This window comes from Bos indicus, chromosome 11 (assembly GCF_029378745.1).
Source record: "Bos indicus isolate NIAB-ARS_2022 breed Sahiwal x Tharparkar chromosome 11, NIAB-ARS_B.indTharparkar_mat_pri_1.0, whole genome shotgun sequence".
In the NCBI taxonomy this organism is placed as follows: Eukaryota; Metazoa; Chordata; class Mammalia; order Artiodactyla; family Bovidae; genus Bos; species Bos indicus.
The window spans coordinates 61306730-61332105 of NC_091770.1; the positions used below are offsets into that span (position 1 = coordinate 61306730).

A 25376-nucleotide genomic window follows, 5' to 3' on the forward strand; every position below is an offset into this window, starting at 1 on the left:
TTTTATCAAATGAGCAAATGAAAGATGTGTTTGAGAGAATGAATTAGTTTTTATTTTACTTCAACAAATGACAGGATTTTCACCAAAGTTTATATTATTAATACTATAACAAATATATCAAGCTGAGCAAATTGTTTTAAGACAATTACTGCTGAAGACATCAATAAGGATTATGGTTCTTCATTTATGTTGATTGCTGTTTGAGGATATTCTTACTGTAGAAACACTTATCAACTGTTTGCTTACATAATAAAATTTGTTTTCATAATAAAGCTCTGTTTCCTAAGTTTAAAATATTTTCTAAACTAGGGCACTGGAGTCCTATAGTAATATTGGCTTTGGAGTTCATGTGTCCATGTCCCTATATAACTGCAGTAAATTAATCTTTCTCATTCATTAAGTAAATCTACCAGACTTTATCTTTTTTGTTATTAAAATGTTTCTCTGGTACCAGTTAGTTGGACACATTCATGTGTATCTCTATTGTAATATATTAAATCTTTCAGAGGTCATCATACTCAGGTAATCATAACAGGGATAATTAGTAACGGCAACTTTTTTGTTTTTAATGTTTGATTTGGCTTTGCTACATTGTGTCCTTTAAGGGCCACATGTGATCACTAGTCAGCCATCTCCACTATGGAGCTATGGCAAGATTTCAGCATTCTTTAATGTTTTCATGGTAGAAAACCGTGAATTTGTATGTATGTTCAACAGCACCTTCATCTTTATGTTTTCATTTTCTCCTGTTGAATTAATCTTCTGTTCAGTTAAAATTGTGTCGTTCCTTATTTTGCATTTATATAAGAATTCATTGTCCGAAAATATATCTAAATAGATAATAAGCTTATGGTGAAAGATTAATTAGGAAAGATTAACTAGTAGACAGTTTTATAAATATAATTCATAATTTTAAGGCTTTACTATCATTTTCCTTTTGTTCATTTTAAAATTTACATTGAAAATGCTGCTTTTGAAAAAGCAAATGAGAACTATATACACATTCCTGGGTGAAGGAATGAATTTTTAAGTGGAATTAATCATTTTGGGAGGGAGGAGATGGAATATAAAGGTAGATGTTAACTAACATTTTATTAAGTATTTGTACTACATGTAGTGCTGTATTATTCTGCTTTGTATTAAGTAGGTTTTGTTAACTATGTGATAGGAAGAATTATTTGAAGTCATATTTACGTGTGACTTTTCCTACTATTATTATGCTTCATTATTTAGTAATTTTTATAAATCATACTCTGGCTATCATAATTAAAAAGAGAAAACTGACAATAAGAGATTGTGATGTCAGAAAGATGTTACATTCCAGGAGGCAGAATATAAACCAGAATTCTTTAAGGAAATAAAGGAGAAAAAAATTACCAGAGACAGTATTAATTAGTCAATACTTTAAAAGGTTAAGGTGATATTTTATTGATAGTATATTTATAATACATATGAGGCACTCTGCTTTAAAATATAGTATAACAACCCAGCCATGCTTTCACATTTTAGTAACTGTGTACTGAACTATAGAATTTTGTCATTTTTTAAGTTTCAAAATGGTCTTCAGTAGTATAGATCTTGAATTTTTCAGTTCATGAAACTGAAAAAAATACTTAAATTTCAGCTTTGGCTCTAAGGTGATAAAAATGTAGTTGTGATTACAAATTAAAGATAATTTTGAAAGCAAGATAATTAACTTGGTGAGTTTAAACAAGATAAAATGATTTATGGCCATTTTATAAAATAATGACAATCTTCATTTTAAGCTACAATGTAAAGTGCTTTATTCTGAGATTATGTATTGTGGCAGAAGCTAAAACTGCCTTTTTTCTAACAGTGCCAGAATACAACCTCTTTTTCTTTTTGCACTAACAAGACTGCTTTACCACCACAGCCCACTCTAAGTAATTAAATCAATCCTTTGTACTTACCGTATTCTCCTCTAGTGACGGTACTAGATCTGATTATATGCTTCATGCATATTCAAAGTACCGCACTGACAGCTCTTTAATGAGCTCTTACTTAATCAGTATGAACAATGTTCATCTTGTTCTTTTTTTTCCTCATGCATTAGAGCTAGGAACAGTTGGGAAAAATGAAACATCCAGCATTCATTTGAAAAATATATTGTACTTTGAAAAGTGTCTAAGCTGAGGAAGTTGCATTCTGCCCTTTAAAAGTCTGATGGACAAATTGGATTACTAGTATTGGATTAAATAACAAATGGTTGGAGGAGAAATGAGAAAAGCTCACTGTGATCACAGGCTTTAATATTTTTTGTTACTTATAAAGCTAAAGGGGTCTTTAACCAGTTATTAAAGTCAGGATTAATTTGTAATGGTTCAACTTACTGGCTTTTAAAAGCTTTTTAAATTTAAAAAATTTCAAATCCCTAAAAACAATAGTATGATGATGTATTAGAAGAAAATTTAATTTTTTTATTACTAGGCTAAGTGTAGATTTCCATCATTGTGTACTATCTCAGATAAGGAGTTAGTGATGATTTAATCTCAAATATGTTTTTCAGTTAATTTATATAATCTAGGTAGCACTGAATAATATATCTTTAAATATGTGTTATTGTTTGGCTTATTCCCTTTTGAAACATGACACTCTGCTCACTTCCTAATAATTAGGGAAGGTGCATCTTTTATTCTTATCTAGAAATCATAGGCATGAGTTAAACTGAAAATAACACAGTAGTACCACATCAATATTGTTGTTCTCAAGGAAGCAGTCTTCCATTGAAGAAAATGATGCTAATTTAAGAGAAGGCTAGATGCTTCTAGTATTATTGCCTGAAAGCCTGAATTACAGGTTTAGGTTAAATTCAAAACAAAGTTTTAATATGTGTATATTTTTAGAAACCACTGAGGTTATGAACACAAAAATTAAGTCTTTAATCAGAAAACAAAATATCATAAAAACAGCACCTATTAATATTGCACACATGTGTCATTTCACTGATCAAAAAGGCCTTCACCAGGGTACAATTGGCCTTTTTCCAAATTGCAAGCTTTTTCTCAGCTTTTTCTTTTTACTCTTTCTTCTTTTGTTGCTACCCAGGGATTTGTGCCTATCGCAGCCTATATCACATGACCAGTGTCAAGACATCACATGGTCCAAAGTGAATACAAAACCAGTTACCCTAAAAGAGAGATTAAAAATGCTGTAAAACAATAAAGACTTTTGTTCATACTCTAAAAGAATCTATCCCCGGTCTGCTTCATATCATAAAGTTTAATGGACTTTAATTTAATGAAAGTACCTATCTCTAACTCTTTTATAGACATCTGTTTTATAGGGATGCTCTGAAATACATGTTTAATCTTGCACACAGATCAGCTCTTTATATTCTATTTTCATTCTAAAACTTTCTTCAAATTTTTATTAATGTGGAAATAGTTAATTATGTCACATCCATAATGTATGCAAGTATTACAAAAATGAAGTAGATCTTTGAACAACATGACAACAACAAATCAAGGGCCCTTATGTTAAAGAAAAAAACCCTGTATGTGTCCAGACATGGTATATACCTGTGTGTTAGACATAGCTACCTATGTGGTCTGGAAGAAGATATGCTAAACTGTAATAGTACTTCTGGAGAAGGGAGGTAGATAGGCAAATTAGAGAGGGTGAGGTTGGTGAAAGAGGACTTAACTTTTACCTCAATTATGTCTCTGTATTGCTTGAATGTTTTTTAATGGACTGTGTAGTATGTTTGAAAGTTAAAAGAAAATATCTAAAGAAGAAAATAAAACTTAGGAAATTGACTAGGATATTTAGTCTTAGCCTGGGATATTTAATTTTTTTGTTAGATATTTAAGTTAACCCTATGAATCTATCTAGAAGTTGGACTGAAGTATTAAACAATGGCCTAGCAAAACAATAAACCAATCATGGATGAAATTCAGAAGAAAACAAAGTCAAAGAATTATAAATTTGACTGGATGCAATTTGAAGGCAGTTTAAAGGAAGAAGGTGGGGTATTAATATTTTTCTCAAGTATGATTGTGGCCTACTTCTATATGAATAATACCAAATATACGCTATATATTATAATCTTTTCGAGGGGAGAAGTAGTATAGATGATGGAATGACTATTAGGGAAAATGAATTTTAAATGTGTAATCAGTAAATTTATAACCTGACATTTAACGTCATCTCTCTGCTTAAATGTTTTCTCATTTACTGAAGATTATTATGTTCTTTTTTCACAGATAGATGTAAGTATTTTTGTAGCCTGGTCATTTACAATATATTTAAAATAATTTGCAAGTGTTCACTGTATTAGGGATGATGAGTTCTGGAAATGTATATGCATGTATATATCTTTAGTTTACTTTGGGGGAGGAAAATAAGAAAAAAAGCAAGTCATTACAGGTAGAAGCTCTCACAAAATCTCTTGACTTCTCTGATCTTTCTGCTAGTCTTGTAATTCTCATAATGATTTTTTAATGTGGTTTTTAATTAATTAATATATTTTTATCATAACCATATGTCTGTTAGCTTCATGAGTTCCTCATTGAAATATAATAACAAGTCAACCTCTGGGGAGGATTTAAAAGTTGGAACACTTTTTTTTTTTAATGTACATTAGTATAATCCATATATATGTTCAGGGGACTGAAATATACATGCTGAATAATACCTCCTTTAGATATTGGTTTATGAATTTTTAAATATTGATTCCTTTCTTCAGACCTTAATCTTACATATAAACTTATAAACAGTTTAATTTGCACTATTGGGTTAGCTAAAATATGTTTCATGTTAAAAAAAAAAAAAACAAGACTTATGCTGAACTATTATTTGGCTTGTAAAATAGAAAAAACAGTAATTCTTCTTAAATTATAGGAAGGAACACAGAAGAAGAAGAAGCTATGATGCAGGAGTGGTTTATGTTAGTTAATAAGAAAAATGCCTTAATAAGAAGAATGAACCAGCTCTCTCTCCTGTAAGTACTTATCACTGCTTGTTTTTCCTACAACATTGAGGAGTCTTAGACTTTCTATCATTGTCTTTCTTGGGATTTCATATTTATTAGGCTTAATTTTTTTCTTTCTTTAGAAATTATATTTTATATAAAAATAAAATATAAAATACTGTATAACCAGTTTTTATTTGAAGAGTAAGAATTTTAAAAGAGTATTAGATACTGAAAAAATGTATGTATTATACTGAAAACCAAGTAATGTAAATAATTTTGGGGTTTAAGAAATCACTTGTGTACAAAAAAGGATGTTTGGTTTATATTAAGGAGAAAAAGAAATAAAACTCAAGTTTATTTAACATCAGATTTTCAGTTAAAAATTAAATAATTCTTAATAAGGACAAAAGTACCTTTGTACTCTGCAGATAATGTTACCCTAAATTTTGGGATAAAAGATTTAATAATTTACACAGAAGTGACCTTTTATGACTCCAAGAATTACAGTAAAATGGAGACTAAACCAAATGTAAGCATTCTCAAGTCTTTAGCATTTAGTTCACATAGGACTTAATGCTTATCCCTTTTTCTCACTAGCAGTATTCTTATATTATGCCACCTAGTGTGGGAAGAAATACATTTACGTTTTTTTAGTGAAAACCTCTATTTTTGTCATTTCTACAGTGCCTTAATAAAAGAATTATGAAGTGCAGAATTAATTTATCCTGATTTTTTTTACTGTCTCTATATTAAATTTGCACTGCTAGTACTTTCATGTTTCTCGTACTCTTTTCACATGGAGTTCTAGACAAAAAGGTGTTTATTGACAGTTATGAAAAATATTTTATGAAATAGCTTTATACCTGGCACTTAAGACAAAAAGCATTGAAGAATGAGATTACTTATCCACAGATTAAAATATACTTTTGTACAACTCAAAATTGAAGGAGAAAAATAATACCACTAGTAAGTATTCAACCTGAGGAAGGTTTTAGGTTTGTGTATCATTTGTTTTGAGTAGCTTAAAGTTAAAGAGAAAAGTCAGTTATGAGTCCTAAAATCAATGTAACCTAAAGGTTTTTTTTAAGTGTTTAATGATTTAGTAATTAGCATATTGATGAACTTTTGCAACTTGCCTAGGGAAAAAGAACACGATTTAGAACGAAGGTATGAGCTGCTGAATCGGGAATTGCGGGCAATGCTAGCCATTGAAGGTAAGAGACGCCATGGCCCAGTGAGGTGTGTAAAGTGTCAGTTGTCAAAGAGATTTAAAGAGTGTAATATACTTCGGTCTCACTAGGTGTGGTCTGACTAGGAACTACAGGAGTTCCAAATAAATGTCTTAGATTCAGAAACCATTAGTCATGTAAAACCTTAGGACCCTAATTCAGATCATCATTTTGTTTACTATTAAACATAAAATTGTAAGCTTAAAAGTCCATTAAATAGGAAATATAAGTAGTTAAATGATTTCATTTTATGTGTAAGTTCAAGTTGCTTCCACTGCAGAGGTTTGAGAAAGATTTATCATTTTGATTTTTCACATTCAGATTCTAAATTTTACCTTAATATTTAACTGATGTCCATATAAATATGTCACTGTCCAGTCTGCTATAGTTCTTAAGATTCCAACTCTTATTAATAGGCAAGCAAAGATTCAGGCATATGAGATAAATTCAACACTTTCACACATTATATAAACTTTTAAATGAGTAACATATATAGTAATCCTAAGGATGGTTCATAATATCAATAAACATCAGCTGGCTTAACTATGGCATTTATTATATATGGTTATTTTTTTTAATTCTTTGGTATTTTAGAATTCTGTTCTCCTTATACCTCTTAGTTGAAAATGTCTTATAGTTCAAAGATGTCTGCTTAAGAGCTAATCCTTTGGGCTCTGTAAAATGGACCTTTTGTCTAATCAATGCAAATTGATTTTCCTATTCTATATTGACCTCTTAACCCACTGACTGTCCATGGTAATTTCTTTCTTCACCTGATAAGGTACCTGATCTATAAGAAGTCAATTATAATTAGTTCGGAAACTAGAAATTTAAGTTTGTAAGAGAAAGTCAAATGAAACCATATATTTTTAAAATAGTTTAATTAATATTGTTATTAAATAAGACACATACTGTTTATCTAAATACTATCTTCTACATTTATAGAAGCTTTATTTTTATTTTTATATTCCTAATATCATTTGATAAATAAGACATTTGTATATCCTAATTTAGAAATTAGATTTACTTTATGCAAAAGCCTTCAGATAACTAATTTTCTTCAAGTGGCTGTCAAATTACACCACTAATGACTATAAAATTTGTCAAAATTATATAAGAAGTTCCGTGAAACTTGCCATTGAAATAAAATGCACAAATATACTAAATGGTATTTTTCCTCTTGATATAATTTTTGTTGTGGTGGTATAGTCTTTAAAAGAGATTGGAAAGCTTAACAGTCATTTGAAAAGTAGGTATAGCAAATTCTATTTATATGTTATTTATATGTATAATATAAAATATATGTGTATATAGTATGTATAATGTATGTATAACTCTTATAGTTTATTCTTTATAGATTCATTATGCTCAATACAGAATATTACAATTTTTTAAAATTTACTCTCTCATGTATAGTAAGTTAAGTCATCCCTAAGATGCAGCTTGATACAATACAGTTGACTTTTAAGGCAGATCCTGCTTCTATCCCAAAACCACTATTATTACCATATAGTACCATCTTTAAGGAGGGCCATGATACATATAAAACATCCCAGTTTCATTGGCAACCTATCCCTATGTAGTAGACCTTCAGTCTTAATTAAATAATCTAAAATTTTTCTGCCTGATCCTCTTGTACACATGGAAGAACAGTAGAAAGTATTTTTGAAGAAGAGGGAAAAAAAGAATGTTTTTCTTTCAGACACCTTTAATGCAATTGTTACTTTTTTGAGGATTTGTTCTGTTTTATTTTTTAATTAATGCTATTGTCCTGTATCTGATTGTGCCTTAAATCTCTCAGCCAGTTTCTGTTGTTGGTTGACAGGAAAAAGAGGCTTGAGGAAAGAAACAGCCTGTTGATTACAAATAAAGACACTTTCTCAGAGAAAGGCCTGCCCCACTAGCCTGGGCAATATGTGGCTTGGGCTGTCCTAGAGAAATACTGGTTATCATGATTATCAGTTCTTTGAAGACAGTGTCCTCTGAGCCAGCCCTTAGAATGGACACACATGCAGTTCAGTAGTCTTTTGGAGCATTAAATCACTGCAGAAAAACACATGAACAGGCTACACTGATTGGTTTTGTTTTGCTTTCCTTTGTTTTAAAGTTCCTTTCTCTTTTCTTTCCCATCTCTTCTTCTTAGTAGCCATGAGATATTTTTCATAATAAATAAACTAAAATATTTCCAAATAAATCTGCTAGTGAAACCATTCACCAGGAGAAAGCACAGAATATTAATAGCCATAGCACAATGAAAGAAATATTAACAGCTTGGTTTGAGAGCAAAATAATAATAATAACATTCAATATATCCATTCTTCTGAGAATCTGTAATCACTTTGGCCTTTTTTTACCTTTTTCTTTTCCCCTGAGGTGTTTTCATTGCAGGAGTTTCACTCTACTGAGCTAAGTTGCAGGATCCTTTAAGCTAACAAACATCTTTCAGATACTTTCCTATAGTTTTTTTGTTCCAGATTATTTAATGCCCCCTCAGGAAAGATAAATTCATTTCTGCACACATTGGGGTGGGCTTTTGGAAAGTGGTGTGTTCATTTTCTGCACAAGAAATGGATCTTCTCTAGGATTTTGTACATCTTGATTTATTCTTGGCTTAGAGTTTGAAGTGGGTGCTCTTCTAAAGGGATTTATGCATAGGTTCACTATTTTTGTAGTTATGGCTTATATGATAAGCTTTTTATATTTAAAATCAATATGTAATCCTGTGGAGGAGCTTATCCCCTAAAACCCCATTTGTAAATCTATTTTAGCTTTGTTACACAGCACAGCCACAGTCTTCCATAGATTGATTAGGTACAGCGGTAGAATCCTATCAAATGGCCTGCTCTGATGATGATGCAAACTCTTTCAGGATTGCTAGTTGACTGGAACTAAAGATAAGACTTGACTGCAATCCCCCAATGTGCTCTTTACAAAACTAGTGTTAATTTTCATCAAAGTGCCAGGCTTATTTATAGTGGCAAGGTTGAAGGTTTACTACAAGAACTTTAGGTCCTTTCTATTAAAGTGTTTATAGGTATTTCTTTGCCTTTTTTCCAAGGTAATTATCAACTTCAGCAAATAAACTGAATCAGGGAATGAATAATTGGCCCTATATATAAAAAAAGAGTTTTTTGAATTAACGAAACAGCTCAGTGCAGATAGACATAAACAGAATCTCTTTATTTCAACACTTTGGCTCAAATGCAGCATCAAAACTTAATCCTATTTGTTGTGAGAGGATATGGCTTTTGTAGCAAAAGTACACTGGAATCTTTAAATTAATCAGAACCCACATTGTAGTCTGTCCAAGCCAAAGTCAGTGCATCTGGCTAGCTGTTATAGGTGAGTAATCCTTTCTTAAAATGTATAACAGGTAACACATAAACTTACATTCAGGCTTTAAAAACATGACATTATGTCTAGGTGAAGCTATTTAAAGGGGGATTTAAATTTTTTTAAATTTAGGCCTTGAATATACAAATGTTAATCTTGATCAGTTTGAAAGGTGTTATTAAATTTTTTTAATTCATCAAAATTTAACTTCCCAAATTACCATTGTGTATAAATTTACTCCTGTGAGAAAGCAAACCCAAAGTAAAAGTAGTTTTGCTGGTGTAAAATCTACTCACTGCACATAGCTTTTTTTCCCCACAATTTGACTAATTATTTGTAGATAGATATTAATGTGGTAATGACAGATTTAATATGGAAAACCCAAAAATTTATACTGAAATATTTAAAATTTAATGTCAGTTAAATTTGTAAGATGATGAAAATTACCTAAATATTCAAAACTTAAAAAAATGTTTTTGTTACAGTTTTGGGAAATGTCATTATTGAGCTAGGAGAAGATTAAGATTTTTTAAACTATTCAATACTTAAGGGACTAAAAATACAAAGTTTTCTCTCTTATCCATATTGTTAAAACCTTATTTTTAAAAAAAATTAATTTTTGATATTTCTAATTATTAATTAAAACCTTAAAAGTGGCTGGCCAAGTATAGAGAAGGAATAAGTTAATTAAGATTATGTGTCATTAAAATTATTTTCTTAGTTTAAAAAATTTTATAATTATCAACTTAATTATATGTCTTGAGTTTATGGTGGAGAAATTTTATTTCCCAGTATTAAAGCTCATCAAAATGTTTTGGAAGTAAAGAATTATAAATTAAACTTGGAATGATTTCTTGAGGTCAGAAATGGAAAAATTAATATTTATCAAAGTTGGTAATCTTAATAATTACAAAATTTAGTTACAAATCTTTTTCAAATTTAGCAGGTTTTTCTCAGAATTAATACTTCTAGAACTATAGTTACCTGAAATCAGACCAGATGACCTTTAAGATCTTTCCAACCTGGAGAGTCTATTAATTTATCTCCTGTAGTAGAATGAAACTGATTAAGAACAAGAACCAGATTAGAAAATTGTCCAGCATTCCTGACCTCAGTTGCATTTAAATCTAAGGAATAAAATTGTGATAGATATGGCTTTTCTTCAGTTTTGGTGTTTCGTTATTATTTTTTAAATTCTTACATTCAGAAAAAAGCTTTCCGTAGAAATAGTTTCTTTATTTCTCTCTATGCAATTGAACACTTCTTTTTAAAATAAGAATGTAATGTGACCAATTATTTAATGTACCTATTTGTGTGATGTTTTGTATCAAATGAGGGTAATTAATATATAGCATGTTTAATATATGTGTGTGTATGTATTTGAGATTATAGTGATAGAAATAGTGATAAAATAGAATATTCTAGTTTTTTGCTGCTATTCTAACCTTTATTGCACGATGATGCATCTAATTTTTAATTTGTAAATACGAGATAGAATTCCCTCTAGCTCCATTTGCTTTCATAAAGCTGCTGAGCAGTTTGCTGTCTTGAATAAATTTTGCTTTGGAGGGGGTCGGGGGGATTTGAACCAGCACATTCTTGTGCGGTTTGTGAAGATTCACATGGTAACCAGCGGTGTGCATTGTTAGGTTTATCTGAATAAGCACCAGCCATGTGAGTTTTAACATGATTGCCCAGGGCAATGGAGAGAGAAGAGAGAAACCAGAAAGGATTGCACTTCTCTGTTTTTTGGAAAGTGCATTTGCTGGGGGAGGGAGCTACAGGAGTCAGTGGCCAGGGTATTTTTTTTTTCCCCCTCCCCAAGCTGGTGTCCTGTTTCCCTTTAGGTCCTCATTTGTTCGGCTATCTGCCTCATCATCTACTTCTTCTTTTCATTGTTTACCTTCCTAATGAGGGAGGCGGGGTAGACTGGAGGTTGATTGACAGCTACAAGCCCTTGCAGTCTGGCCAGAGAGCAGTTGGCTTTGGTTTCAAAAGTGCTTTAAATGTTCGATTTGGTCCTGTTTTTATTAAACGAAACTGCTGCTCATCTTAAGGAAATTATCAGACCAGCAAAGATTAGGAAATATATTATTGGGGCCTAAAATCTTCAAAAAACTGCCCCTACACATGGAAAGAGCACGGCCCATCGGATTTTCCAACCTTAACATGGGGTTTCAAAAAGAAGTATGTAATTTTTCCTTTGCAAAAGTGCTTTGATTTGAAGCCACGCAGCAAACCTCTCCAAAAGAAAACTGGCTGTGATGCGATCGAGAGCTGCAGTGTAATATTGCAGAGCAAATTTATTTTTTACTTCAAAGAAAAATGCTAATTAGCCGATTCACTACTTTTAAAGTTATTGTGAAGCATATGGCGCCCAGTGTGAGATACATCCAACTGCTAAAATAGAGCGGAGAGGAAATTAGCGAAGAATGGGCTGTATGGAGTGAGCTTCGGGGTGGGGGAGGAGGATAGGTTCTCAGGCAGATTCTCTAGCCTTTTCAGGAGGATTTTATCGCCCATCTCTGCTTCCCGCCTCCTCATTTACCCACATCCCCCACCACCAACCCTCCGGCTGACCTCTTCTGGGCCTCCAGCTCTCCCTCCCCCACTTTGGCTGAAATCAGGTGCGCACCTCCGGCTGGCCACCGGCGCACACCTGGTCTCGTGAAGGCTTCAACCCGGCCATAGCCGGGTTATCTACGGAAAATACTTAGAAAGCAGGGTTTTAGGGGTGAAATCCTCACCACGACGGCCAAACTCCCCGTGAAACACTACTAGCTAGTGGCTCTGTGGTATGTTTTGCAGAGAAATAAAAGGAAACTGGAAAAGGCGGGAAGGGGAGGGTAAGGTGGGTAAGGAGCCTCTTGTCCTCTGCAGACTGGCAGAAGACCGAGGCCCAGAAGCGACGCGAGCAACTCCTCCTGGATGAACTGGTGGCCCTAGTGGACAAGCGCGACGCGCTCGTCAGGGACTTGGACGCGCAGGAGAAGCAGTAAGTGGGTGGTGGGGTCGGGGATTTCTATCCAGAGGTCTCCAGTGGACCCGGGCAGCCTCTCCCTGGCCCCGCAGTACCCAGTTCCCTCTGGGGCTTGGAATTCGGAGCGAGAGGGGAGTGCCGCTCTGCCCTCCACGAAGAAAAATAATTTGGTTTCCTGTTTGATTTCCAGGGCCGAAGAAGAAGATGAACATTTGGAGCGAACTCTGGAGCAAAACAAAGGCAAGATGGCCAAGAAAGAAGAGAAATGTGTCCTTCAGTAGAAACCGGACCAGAATCCTGACCAACATTTTATTAGCCTTGGGTTCCCCAGACCATAAAAAAAAATTCATTCTCGTTGATTTAAAACTTTTAACATTTTGTTTGACCGGATTGTACTTCTTTACCACCACCACCCCTTTTCCTCCCTCCTTTCCAGATTTTGTACAGAACTCCAAAATAGCTTTGTTTAAGGGTTTTTTGGTGTGAATTAATCATTTCCTTGAAATCATGTGAAGTAGATTTGCACAGACATCTTGTGAGTGATTGGTATTGGGAGTGTTCAAGAAACTGTTCAAAGAAAGAAAACTCTTCCCTCATTATTTTCCCTCATTTTTTGATGGAGGAACATTTTAAAACATTTTTGTTGTTGTTGTTGATGTTGTTGTTAATAGCATAATGAGGGGTGGGAGGGGGCTTAAGAGGGAGGGATAAAGAAAATGTCATGAATGATTTTTTTCCAGTCCTGCCATATGTAACACTGAGTCTGTTACCTAAATTTTATAGTTAGATCATATTCAATTTACTTATTAAACTGTGTTCTGTTTACCAGTGGGATTTTCTGCAGTTGTTTTACATTTCACTGTAAAGATAATAAGAGTACTTCTCCTCTGCTTTCTTCAGAGGGTGGCCTTTTAACGTAGCCTGAGACAAGTCCTGTGATTTGAAGGTGAGCAGTAAGAATGGGACTAATTGACATGCATCAGTTTACAAAGACAGTCTTATCATCTGAGAATGCACCATCTTTTTCTCTGGATAATTATTTATTACATCTAGCTTGGTTCCCACATTTTGTTGGGTCTCAAAATTGGCTCAAGAATGCTGTTATTATTTATTCTGTATTGATAAAATCTGTCTTGCCATTATTGAGTAAATCCAATTAATATTTTCTTCTCTAGCATAGCACTGTCATTTTTTGTGAAAATGGTTATCTGTTTATTTATTACAATACTGAGTCATATATAAATTTTCAATAAAAGCAGAAACTTTCTTACCTTAAACACTGCTGCTGCTTCTTTGTAATGAAAACTTGACATTGGTTTGAGAGAAGTTTTTGTATTCATAAGACTTTTCATGTGGAAAAAAAAAAAGGTCCTCTTGAATGCAGGGCAGAATACTGGGTTGTATTTGGATCTGAATAAGTTTACACCACCCCCAAAGGGGCCCTACTGACACACCAATGTGAATTGAAAAGCAGTTGGTCACATTTTCTTAAGCTGTGTAAACTAGCATGTTTTAAAGGGTCATCTCTGTTAAGGATTTGAGGAAATTTGTGAATCCACAGCACTGAAAAAAAAAAAGCTAATATGTTGTAATTTGCAGTTGTTATAATTTTGTACTCATATGAGGAATAACTATGACTTCTGATAACCCTCCAGACTGTAGGTGCTGAAATGAAAGGAAGAGGGGTTATTGTTGGAGGGGAGGAGGAGGGTGTGTGCAGGTTTGTGTGTATGAGATGAGGGAAAGGGAACTTTCAACAAGAAGTTCTAAGCTACAGAAAAAAACCTGGCGATTTTATGGTAGTTTCCATTACTCTACCAGGGTGACTGAAACAAAGCTCGTTCAACAAGTCTGGAGACAGAGAAAACAGTCCACTAGCATTTATACGGTAACCTCGATCATAATGCGTACATATACATACAAATATTTATACCAGTACACACAAATTCCTTTCAAAAAGTATGCCGCCGCCAGTCTCAAAATGATAAAAACCACCCTAAGGTAGAATTTCATGACAAGAATTTAAGGAAGTTACTGCAAAGTTACCAGAACTAAAAGAAATCGGGTATTTGCCCTCTTCATTTGAGCAGAACAGAGAAAGCTACGCTCCCTGAGGGAAGAAGCTCTCAGAGCCCGGCTCTAACCCTAGGGAAACCGGCAGACGGAAACCTCAGCCCGGAGGAGCCTGGGACTTGGGCGACCGGCGTCACCCACTCCATTTACACAGGATTCGAATTCCGGGAACCTTCCCTCCCCGCGGAGCCTCGCCGAGAGGGGGCTCCCCTAAACCGCTCCCGACCTGCCAAGGGACAAACCTTCGCTAGCCCCAGACTTGCTGCCCCTCTCCCTGCCCCTCCTGCCTCAGCCCCGAGCTTCGCGGGGTTTCCATTCGGGCTGCTTTGTGGTGCCCGCACGCCCCGCAGCGGCCCCCGGGGAGCGGCACGGTCTGGCCCGTGGCGAAGGCGCCGCGTCCGGATTTCGTCGCGTGGTGCCCAAAGTCTTGCTTCCCGGGCGCAGGCGCGAGCCCAGCACGCCCAGAGGCCGTGGACCCGAAAGCCTGCGCGGCTGCAAAAGAAGCTGTGGGCCCGGGGATCGCCGAGGTGGAGGAGGAGGAGTGTTGGCAGCGGGCTGGCTTGGGCACAGCCCCGCGGGCCGGTGCAGAACTTCCGCCCCTGGCCGGGATCCCACGGCCCCGGAGCCAAACCCCTCCCCCGTCCCAAGTGTCCTCCGGAGTCTGGCCCAGCCTCGAGGTCACCTGGATGCTAAAGCCAGGGCCCAGCTCCCACGCCCCCTCCTCGGCCCGGGGGCCTTGAGCTGAATCCACCGGCTCTCCCCAGACAAGGGCCCCCTCTTCCCCTCCCCGAGCTGCGGCCGTTGCTGGAACGGTCGAGGCTTCGGGCCCAGCGTCTCCCACCTGGATATTTGCCTAGCGACGTGCTGCCTGAGTCCTTTCCGCCGCATACAAGAAACTTTCATCTCAGTCTCCCCCTTTTCACTCTTCTCCCTCTCCCCTCTCCTCTCTCTCTTTTTCTTCTCTTAATCCCGGGGTTTTACGGGTTGAGCATTAAGAAAATTCGCCTGCAATTTGGGATTAGATAAATACTCTCATTAGGGGGTGGGGGGGGAATTGTGCTACTTGATACCTCCCAACTTCCCCGAGATCGCGGCCGCATCTGGAACCGAGAGAGCCTGGCTCCCGCGTGGAGGGCCCTGGGGACCGCCAGAGCACATTCCAGCGCGCACAGCAGCCCCACCTTGCCGGACCTCGGCCCAGCGCCGCCGCTGCAGGCGAAAAGGGGCCGGGAGGAGGCGGGAGGACGAGGGTTTGGGAGACCCGGCACGCACCGAAGCCTGAGAGGACTAACTCAGGCACACAGCGCGCAGGCCCCGGCCGGGATAGCGCCGGGATAGAGGCGCGGAGCCGCAGCTCAGGGGAGTGTGCCCAGCGCGCCGGCCAACTCTCCCCGGCAAACTAGTGCGCTCCAGTCAGCGCTTTTCCCCAGAACCGAAGGCGGGGGCTATATTTCGTTTCTTGCTTTAAATCTGCGCATCTCGGGGGCTCGGAGCCCAGGGCCTTGAGAACTATTCCCCCGCGGGGGCCTGCGCGAGCCTAAGGTGTGTCCCCACTCGAGTCAGCGCTGCGCTCTGCGCAGTTTCTTTTCCTGTTAAGGCTTTATCTTGTTCGTGTTTTTCCTTTTCCCTCGTTCTTTTATTGTTTTTGCTCTCTCTTTCTCTTGCTTTTGTGAATGGGTCGCGGTGTCTTTGTTCTGGAGAGAAGCGCCCGTGTCGCTGACTTTTGTGAACCAGAGAAGGATCTTGTAAAACCTTTTCTCCTTCATACTCCCCCCCCGCCCCACACCCCTCCTCTTTTGCCCCTTTGATTAGATGTTCCCTCATCGTAAAAAAAAAAAAAAAAATGTAATTTCGTTAGTCTGGCGGCCACTTTCTTTGAACATTAGCTCGCTTTCAGCTCCAACTTCAATTAGAAGGAGTTGATTTTGAGAGATCAACAAAAGAACCGACCAAAGCCTTATTAAAGGTCCTAAGAAGATCTCCCGGGTTCTTTGAGAAGCAGTTAAGGAAACACTGTGCCCTCCATCATATTCTGTTACCGTATTTTATTCGGACTCCAAAGGAAAGTGTCGCTTGGGGGAGGGGAAGCACTTTGATGAGCGGCGGCCGCGGCCCCTTTTCACTCAGCGGGCTCCCCCGTCCTTCTCCGCCACCTCCTCGCCCCGCGCCTGGTGCGCTCTCGGTGCCCTACCCCGCGGCCCCGCAGCGCCGGCGCTCCCCACCGCGAAGCGCCCGGCGGCTCCTAGACTCGCCCTCACACTTACTCCGGTTCAAACTTTTCACTCCGCCTGTTGAGGTGGAGGGGAGGGGGCGGGGGGAGATTAAGAAGAAGCGATAGGAATTCCTCGAAAGGGGGTAAGTAAAGTCGGCCTAATATTCAGGAGGAGGTGCCATTTAAAAGAATTGCCTTACTCAGTGTTGGGGCGCAAACACTTTTTTTGCGCTTTGAAAAGTCCACCCAGGTAGACGTGTTTTGAGAAGTTTGTTCGACTGGGAAATGGGCTTCGCCAGTACGAACTATCCGGGGAGATCGCTCAAGGAGGCTCCGGCGGCATGAAGAAAGGAAATTGAGGGCAGGGTCTGTGGCCACGTTTTCCACCAGATTGTCCCTAGTAAAAGGAGCCAGTGTGAAAGACAAAGTTTTCTATCCAAACCTTTCGATTCAGAAGTACAGTGTATGTGTAAAGGGGTGGGGACGCTGGGAGCCGACATTTCAAAAGAAGCTTTCAGGATTTGCAAACACCTATCGTGGGGACTGGGAACTCCAGGAGACGTCGAAGAGCAGGTAAGTGGCCGTGCCTCCCCTGCGGGTGCCGCTCAAGGGCACTGGAGTCCTGAGGCGCCGAGGCGGGATCTGCGCACTCGGGACTGCTCCCGCGCTCAGCAAAGTAGCCCAGACAGCACGAGTCGCCCGCCGCGTGGGTCTGCGGGTGGTGGCCCGGTGCATGAAGACTCCGGGGCCCGCGGCGTCGGGAGAGGGGCCGGAGGCCCGTTCCCCTCCAGCCCGCAGCTCCCGGCTCCTCGCGCCCATCGGGTGGCGTGCCAGAGAGCGAGGGAACCGGTTCTCCAGCACCTCGCCTCCTCTCTGCCACTCCCTCCAGGGCGCCAAAAGGGCGAGAGAAGGGCGGGGAGCCCCGCGGCGGCCTCGGGGCCAGCGTTTCCCTCCGCGGCCCGGGCTCCCGCGCGGCGCTCGCCTTGCCGGTCTTGCTCTGCGCTGCGTTTGCCAGTCTAGCCCCGGAGTTAGCGCGCGACCGGGGCGGGGCGGGCGGGCGGGCGGTGAGGGCGGGGTGCAGGGGGCGGGGGAGGGCGGGGGAGCGCGGAGGTAACCCCCGGCTCGTGCTGCCATTGCCCGGCTCCCTGTCACTCAGCCCGCGCGGGGCCGGGGATTGGCAGCCTAGCCCCGTTACGCACTCACCTCGCGTTCACATACCCGGGGAGGGCAGTAGAAAGGTGATCAATCTTCATCAGGCTACATTTCCAATCACCTAAACACCCCGGCGAGACAAGCCACTCCGACAAGGTAACTCGCTTGATTTATTTAGTTTGCAAAGTGCCTCTGCAGGACTTCCCCAGCCCCCACCGCCTCCACGCTGCACGGAGTGCCACGGCAACCTCGAGCCACCTCCCAGCTCTGCCCCTCTCACCCCCACCTTCTCCTTGCGGCCCCCTCGGTGCGGTCCCGGGCGAGGCACTGTGTCGGGAGCGTGTGGGGCTTTGCAAACAAAGTGTCTGTGCAATAAAGTGAAACCTGGAGAGACACGCACAAAGCCACTAGAAAGAAAGAGAAAGGGAGGAGGGAAGTTGGAGAAAGAAAGAAATCCGGCGAGTCCCTGACCCACCTCCCGGCCCCGCGGGTAATTCCTGTGCCGCTCTGTTTTGCAGGTTGGCCGCCCAGAGGGTCTGTGTGAGGGCGTGAGGTAGATGGTGAGCGGCCCCGGCAGCTGAGGGCAGGTAAGGAGAAAGCCGCTGGTCGCCCGGGACTCTGGGAACGCTTCGGTGGCTCTTGCCTCCCCCTCCTCAAACTGGTCCCCGCTTCCCCGGTCCCTGGCATTGGGGGGGCGGGGGGAGGGGCTGGGAAGCCACCTGGCTCCCCTCTTGCTGAGCCGAGGACCCCGGAGCTCCGCTGCGGCCCCGCACCCCTCCCCCGCCTCCTCCGAAGTAACCCAGCTGAAGTGCTAAGTTTGAAGAAAGTCTTTGAAAACTCACATTGCAGTCTAGCAGAGTCGCCACAGCTGAGTCCCATTCTCCCTTGGGCCCGGCTCTTTCCCTTTTGTCGCCTTCCCTGCAAACCGAGTTCTCCCGGCCCAGGCCGTGGGTCCCTGGGGAGAGGAGCGGGAGACTTCTCTAGCTCTTAACTTCTTTCTTTCCCTGAACTCTTCTAGCCCGGGTCCCAGGTCTGCTTTAAGTTCCTGTGAAGCGGGCTAAAGCGACAGGTCCTCTGGGGTCTCCGTCCCACTCTTCCAGCGCTACTTCCTGATTCCTGATTGTAGCACCTCGGTTTTGGGGGCAACTTGGGGAAGCCAGGTGTCGACCTTCCTGCCCGGGGCAGCGCGAGCTACGCCGCAGAGGCCTAGTTCTCTAGTCTGGATCGGGTCCTGGGGCGCAGGCTCAGCTAGTAGGATAAGCGGGAAGCGCACCAGACCTACTGCACTGAGGCTTCCCAAATCCGCCAGACCCTTGGGGCGCTGGTCAGGTCACCTTTCGACCCCGGCCAGGACCCCATTGTCCGCAGCCAGGACCGGCTTGTTCTGGGGAAGCATGGCCTGCGGCTGTGGCGAGGTGCGGGTGATCTCGGGCGGCCTGTTTGAACTGCCACCTGTACGGTGGCGCCTTATGGTCGGCTCGGCCGGACCTGGGCTCGAATCGGTGGTCGAAGTGTGGGTGGGATTCCGGGTAAGCAATCTCTCAGCGGCCAGGCACCGAGAGGTAAACCTGAAGAGCGGCTGTGGTCTCTAGGGCCTGGACCCAACCCCGGAGACTCTGGAAGGAGGTACTCTACTCAGTGGGCAATGCGTCCCGGAGAGGCCCAGGTGCCGCGAGCCCTCCGCAGTGCCTTACCTTGGCTCTCTAGAGTCTACCTGTCCATTCCACTTTCAAAAACATTTGAAACAAAATGAAACAACCCCTCATGCTCTGGGTCTCCTGCCGCCTTGAGGTCGAGGGGATGTTTGCTTGTGTGGTGTGATGCCTTCTCCCACCCGAACAGATTTTTGCCTAGTCTTGGGACCTAGCACACTCTGCGGTTTGGGCTCTGACCTCCCAAGTTTGCCCCTGATTTTAACCTCTCCTCACTCCTAGCGTCGCCCTACGAGTGTCTGGCCCATTCCAAGCCCGAAAAGAGGTGATAATGATCCAGAAATTTTACTTTTCAAAGAAGCTGTGGTCTTTGGGCTAAGGCCTTATAGAGCCGAGTTTTGCACAGATCCATAGCCTGCGTCACCTCCCCAATCCTGTACTCCTTCCTCCGGCAAGTCCAGGAAGCCGGGATGTCTTGGAATGACGGTTTCGGTGTGTCTTATGTTTCCATAGGCCGGGCCCCCAGACTCTACAGAGATTGAAGGACTGCGCAGTGGGAGCCCCGCACTGCGCCTGGCCCCCGGCCCCCTGGATCCGTCGGGGCGCCTCCACCCAGCTGTTAGCATGATGTCTTACCTCAAACAACCCCCATATGGTATGAATGGGCTCGGTCTAGCCGGGCCAGCCATGGACCTCCTACACCCCTCCGTGGGCTATCCGGGTGAGCATCGACCCCCACACCCTCCTCCCTTAGAAATCTGGGGAATCCCCAGCCTCTGGGTTTGAGCACAAATTTTGTCCCAGATTAGGCCCAGGGAACCGGTTGCCTAGTCTCTTACATTGCAGGGCGCGCTGACTCGAAGGGCAGATCGTGGTCGGGAAGTGGGGCCGGGGTGGCTAAGACGTGAGACGTGAGCCCTCCAGCCCGGCCACACTGGCAGCTTCTCTCCAGTTGTCATCCCACCGCCAGCACAGGGCGCATTTACCCACGGATTCGTTTTCCATGGGTGGGGTGTGTGTGAGAGAGAGATCGAAAGAATCTATGCCTTTCCCCCTCAACACTGAACGAGGAGTATGGACACTCGCTTGGCCCTGACAGGAAAGGCCGAGCTTGCCTTATGCAAAGCGACTGGCTGAGGTAAGGCAGAGGGATTCTCCCTCCATAATTAAATTGTCCTCTAGATGGGTGGCCTGCACCAACTTCTGCACTGTTGATGTGGACGACTTGAGCCAAATCCTGGCCTTCTTGTCTAGGTTCCTTTTCTTCACCTCCATTTATTACCTCGGAAAGTGTTTTCCAGGACATGTTTCGGCACACCCCTTCCCCACCCTCCAGTCAGGGAGAGTGTTGGCAGGGCGGGGGGGCAGCGAAGGAAGAAAGATTGTATAACTTCTCTTCCTTTCTTATCCTCTGAGAGGCAGGGAAGGGGGCAGCCCTGGAGTGTCGGAGACAATCAGGAGTGTCGGTGTGCCGTTCAGGCACACCTGCAGTTTCTCCCACCTGTGGCCTGTCAAGCTCGCCTCCCTGGGGAGTTCTTTTTTTTTGCTCGGAGCCCGGCTTTCTTTTGCAACGACCTGGTCCAGGGCCTGCCAGAGTCCTGTCCGTACACTCTAGCGCGAGTCCGCGTGGCCACCACTGACCCGACACTCCCCCGCGTTTCCCTTCAGCCACCCCGCGGAAGCAGCGACGCGAGCGCACCACCTTCACGCGCTCTCAACTGGACGTGCTCGAGGCGCTCTTTGCCAAGACTCGCTACCCAGACATCTTTATGCGCGAGGAGGTGGCGCTCAAGATCAACCTGCCAGAGTCCAGAGTTCAGGTGCGCGCGCGGGGGGTTTCCAGGGTCCGGGGAGGGGTGCTGGGGCTGGCTAGAGAGGGCCTGGTTGGGAAGTGGTCTGGTGTGGGGGCGGGCTTACAGGCTGGGCAGCCCCTCTCAGACTCCCCCTAGCGCTGGGCCCGGGCCTGGCAGAGAGGCCAAAATTAAAGGAACTAGCTTAGAGCCCTGAATTGGGCCGTTGGCCCCGGGGCGCCTCTCCGAAGTCTCTTTTAGGATTGCAGGAGGCCAAGCCCGACACTTGTCCCCTGCCTCTTCGGCCACCCCAGGGCTTGGCAGTTTCCTACCGGGTCTTGAATTCTGCCTCCGCCCTGGCCTTGCTTCCCGGGAATCCTGGAAATGAAAGAGTGGGGCTTGGCCAAAGCCTGGTCCCCTGTCTGGAACTGTGCCCCACGGGTGGCGGCAGTGTGATTAGACCTTTTTCTTTGCTCTGAGAGGATGCTGAACGCAAAATCTGGCTACCAGCTTTGCTGTTTCTGGGTTTGTGTGTGTGTGTGTATGTGTGTGTGATGAAAGGGCCCGGAAAATACTGATCGGATCATAACTCAGAACTCTTCTCAAAGGCCTTTTATCTTGCCTTTTTCCTCCCAGAGGCTCGAGAGAACAGGAATGCCATGTCTTGTACCCGGGCCTTCCAAGAGGAGTGAGAACTTTATGACTGTCTTATTTGGTTCCCCACTTGGAGCCAAGAAGTTCAACGAAATTCTGTTCAGGCTTCCTTCCGTAGTCCCCCTCTAATTCAGCTTCCTGCTCCCACCCAAATTCTCTGCCGGCCCAGCACCAGGGCTCCGTGGGGCAGAGTGGCTCCGGCTTAGACCTGGTGACTGTCCCCCATTCCGCGGCGTGCTCTGTGCCTCGCCGCAGTTTCCCGAGCTCTATTCACATAAGACAGGGCCTCCATGCATTCACAGGTCTGTTGGGAAGCGGCCAACAGCAGCAGTTTAGAGATGGCTGAACTTTTGGCTGGACAGACACAAATGTTCCGCCCTCCGACAGAGTTGAGCTGGGGGTGGGGGTGGGGAGGTGCACATCCCTACTTTGCCAGAGGAGGGTCTTTGAGCAGAAGGATGGGGGAGGGTGGAGCAGCGAATGCAGGATCTGGCCGGGCCGGAGATGGGGAAGGGTGGAGGCGTCGATCGGAGAGGGATGCGGTTCCTAGGCCAGAGTCGGTCCAAGAGGCAGGGGAGTGGCAAGTTCTACTCGGCCCCTCACACGCTCTTCCCCACTCGGCCTGCCGCAGGTCTGGTTCAAGAACCGCCGCGCCAAATGCCGCCAGCAGCAGCAGAGCGGGAGTGGGACCAAGAGCCGCCCAGCAAAGAAAAAGTCGTCCCCGGTGCGGGAGAGCTCGGGCTCCGAAAGCAGCGGCCAGTTCACGCCGCCTGCTGTGTCCAGTTCCGCCTCGTCCTCCAGCTCCGCATCCAGCGCCTCAGCCAACCCCGCGGCGGCCGCGGCTGCAGGCCTGGGCGGGAACCCGGCGGTGGCGGTCCCGTCGTCGTTGAGTACGCCTGCTGCTTCGTCCATCTGGAGTCCGGCCTCCATCTCGCCCGGCTCAGCGCCGGCTTCAGTGTCGATGCCCGAGCCTTTGGCTGCACCCAGCAACGCATCGTGTATGCAGCGCTCGGTAGCCGCAGGAGCCGCCTCGGCCGCAGCCTCCTATCCCATGTCCTACGGCCAGGGCGGCAGCTATGGCCAGGGCTACCCCGCGCCCTCCTCTTCCTACTTTGGCGGCGTGGACTGCAGCTCGTATTTAGCGCCCATGCACTCGCACCACCACCCGCACCAGCTCAGCCCTATGGCACCCTCCTCCATGGCGAGCCACCATCACCACCATCCCCACGCACACCACCCGCTGAGCCAGTCCTCAGGCCACCACCACCACCACCATCACCACCACCACCAGGGCTACGGCGGCTCGGGGCTCGCCTTCAACTCTGCCGACTGCTTGGATTATAAGGAGCCTGGCGCTGCCGCCGCATCCTCTGCTTGGAAACTCAACTTCAACTCGCCTGACTGTCTGGACTATAAGGACCAAGCCTCATGGAGGTTTCAGGTCTTGTGAGCCCAGGAGTGGGAGGAAGAGGAGAAGAAATGCAACTACCTGCGCCCTCCGTGATCCCCGTCCTGTTGTTGCTGCTGCTGCATCGCCCGCCTTTGCCTCGGCTTCCCCAGACCCGAAATTTCATGCCCCCAAAAGATGCCCATTGCTGCACTGCCGCCCTCATCTTTGTGCCACTTGCTTGGGGGATGTGCAAACCCTACCCACCCCTTGGATGGGGGGACCGGTGCTTCGGCTTGGCCAACAAGTTCTATCCGGGAGAGCTGTGTGCTCCCCTCCTCAGCCCCCACCGAACTCCCAAGTCGCCCACTTCTAGTCTTTCTGGGCAGTTACTATGTATGCACTTGCAGCCTTCGGAGGCTCTTCGCTCTGTCTTGCTGTTTGAGCCCTACACTTTAATTTATTCTTTCTGGACACTGGAGTCACTAACTGGCATGTGTCTGCCTGTTGGGAGTGTACCCACACTCTACTCCAAATCAAAACAACCACTAAGCGTTTCTCGCCTGCAGACTGCCACCCCTTCAGCTGCCCTCAGCCCAGCTCCCCGCCTGCAGGCCAGAGCCTGCTGGCGTTTCCTCCTCTCCTGCGTGACGCGCTCGTGGGAGACCCAGGGGAGGAACGCGTCCTTAGCCTCTTGCGCACAGCCCCGCCCTGCGTAGAACTGGCCCAGGCTTCCGCCTCAGCGGGAATGCTGTATATAGTCAGGTCCGTTCCAGGGACCACTTAAACTTTTTAGTTGCTGTTGGTTGAACTGAGCATATCTTGTCTTAGAGCCCAAGAAATAGAACTTTAAGATATATACAGCATATATATATATATATATACACACACATATATATAAAACAAAAGCAAAAAATATTTTCCCTCTGTCCCCTTTCCTCTCTTTCTCAAACGATGGCGCTTTTTACTTTTTCAGTTGTTGCAAAATTTCCCTGCCGTCTCACACCTTCTCCCTCTGTGTATTTATTACAGAAAATCGTTTGGTTTTAGGAAGCTGCACGCGGAGAATCGGGAGGGTCCTGGAGTCTGAAGGAAAGAGTCAAGTCAGGGCACAGGGGAGGGGTTTAGGCTGGGAGGGGGCACAGGACTGAGCCCTTCACCGGGTCTAAGCACATGGTCGCAGTTCTGGTTTAGAGACCAAAACCAAAAGAAAGCAAAAAGATAAAAATATAGTATTATGGGGGGTGGGGGTGGGGAATCCAGGCCCCAAACCCAGGTTCAATTCCTCCGTCGGCTTCTCTCTCTTTAAACAACCCTGTTTTGTCTAGTGAGTTTTTAGTGCACCTTCATTCTCCGAAATCTACGGAGAGCCCATGCCTGTATATCAATTTTGGCTTTGGCCGTTTCGTCCAGTAGGTGGGAAAGTAATTTGTAAATTTGATTTGTCCGATGTGAAGATCGCAAATTACTTGTTGAAATGTAAGGCAGCCCTTTTCTTCCCCCCTTTATCTACATTATTTCCCGAAAATAAATGCAAATTAATGAACGATTTGTCAGTGTTGCTCTTCTGCTTCCAGCCCAGGTCCTGGTCTTGGGTGGGTGGAGGGAACTAAAAAGAGGAAACCTCCGTGTTAATAACCCGCGTGTTAATAACCTATGTGAAGCTGCAGGCCAAAGAAACGCTCTCCTAGAGAGGGTCCCCCCTCCCACCCCCCGCGTCGGTCAGCCCGGCCTCTTTCCCCAGGCGTTTTGACCCCGTATCCCCTCTCGCCATCGCGGACAGAGACAGGTGTCAGGACTCAATTCCCGAAGCAATTCCTTTCTCTTTAGAGGCAGGAGCCTGGCACTGATTTCTTCACCCTAATTGCCGCCTGCACCAGAAAGAAGAGGGGGAGGGGAAGAGGGTCGGGAGGCGGGAAGGGATAGCTCTGTAATGCTCTCAGAGCTGAGCCAAAAAGGAAAAGAAAACAAAACGACAAAA

The 25376-nt window shown here is 44.1% G+C and overlaps 2 protein-coding genes across 16 annotated transcripts in view; both read left to right on the forward strand.

Annotated features, from left to right (window-relative positions):
* EHBP1 (EH domain binding protein 1) overlaps positions 1 to 13752 on the forward strand; it is a 566468-nt gene extending 552716 nt beyond the window's left edge. For all 15 annotated transcript variants that reach the window (XM_070798096.1, XM_070798098.1, XM_070798095.1 and 12 more), the window contains 4 exons: positions 4861 to 4960; positions 6074 to 6147; positions 12376 to 12490; positions 12666 to 13752. In XM_070798096.1, coding sequence (XP_070654197.1) covers positions 4861 to 4960; positions 6074 to 6147; positions 12376 to 12490; positions 12666 to 12756 — 380 coding nt within the window. In that variant the 3' untranslated portion in view covers positions 12757 to 13752. The remainder of the gene's footprint in view (positions 1 to 4860; positions 4961 to 6073; positions 6148 to 12375; positions 12491 to 12665) is intronic.
* A 4233-nt stretch (positions 13753 to 17985) lies between these two features.
* OTX1 (orthodenticle homeobox 1) lies at positions 17986 to 24944 on the forward strand. The gene is made up of 5 exons (XM_019969687.2): positions 17986 to 18068; positions 18431 to 18499; positions 20078 to 20285; positions 21233 to 21384; positions 22640 to 24944. The coding sequence occupies exons 3-5, from the start codon at positions 20189 to 20191 to the stop codon at positions 23456 to 23458; spliced, it is 1068 nt and encodes a 355-aa protein (XP_019825246.1). The 5' UTR covers positions 17986 to 18068; positions 18431 to 18499; positions 20078 to 20188; the 3' UTR covers positions 23459 to 24944.
* The last annotated feature ends 432 nt before the right edge of the window (positions 24945 to 25376 follow it).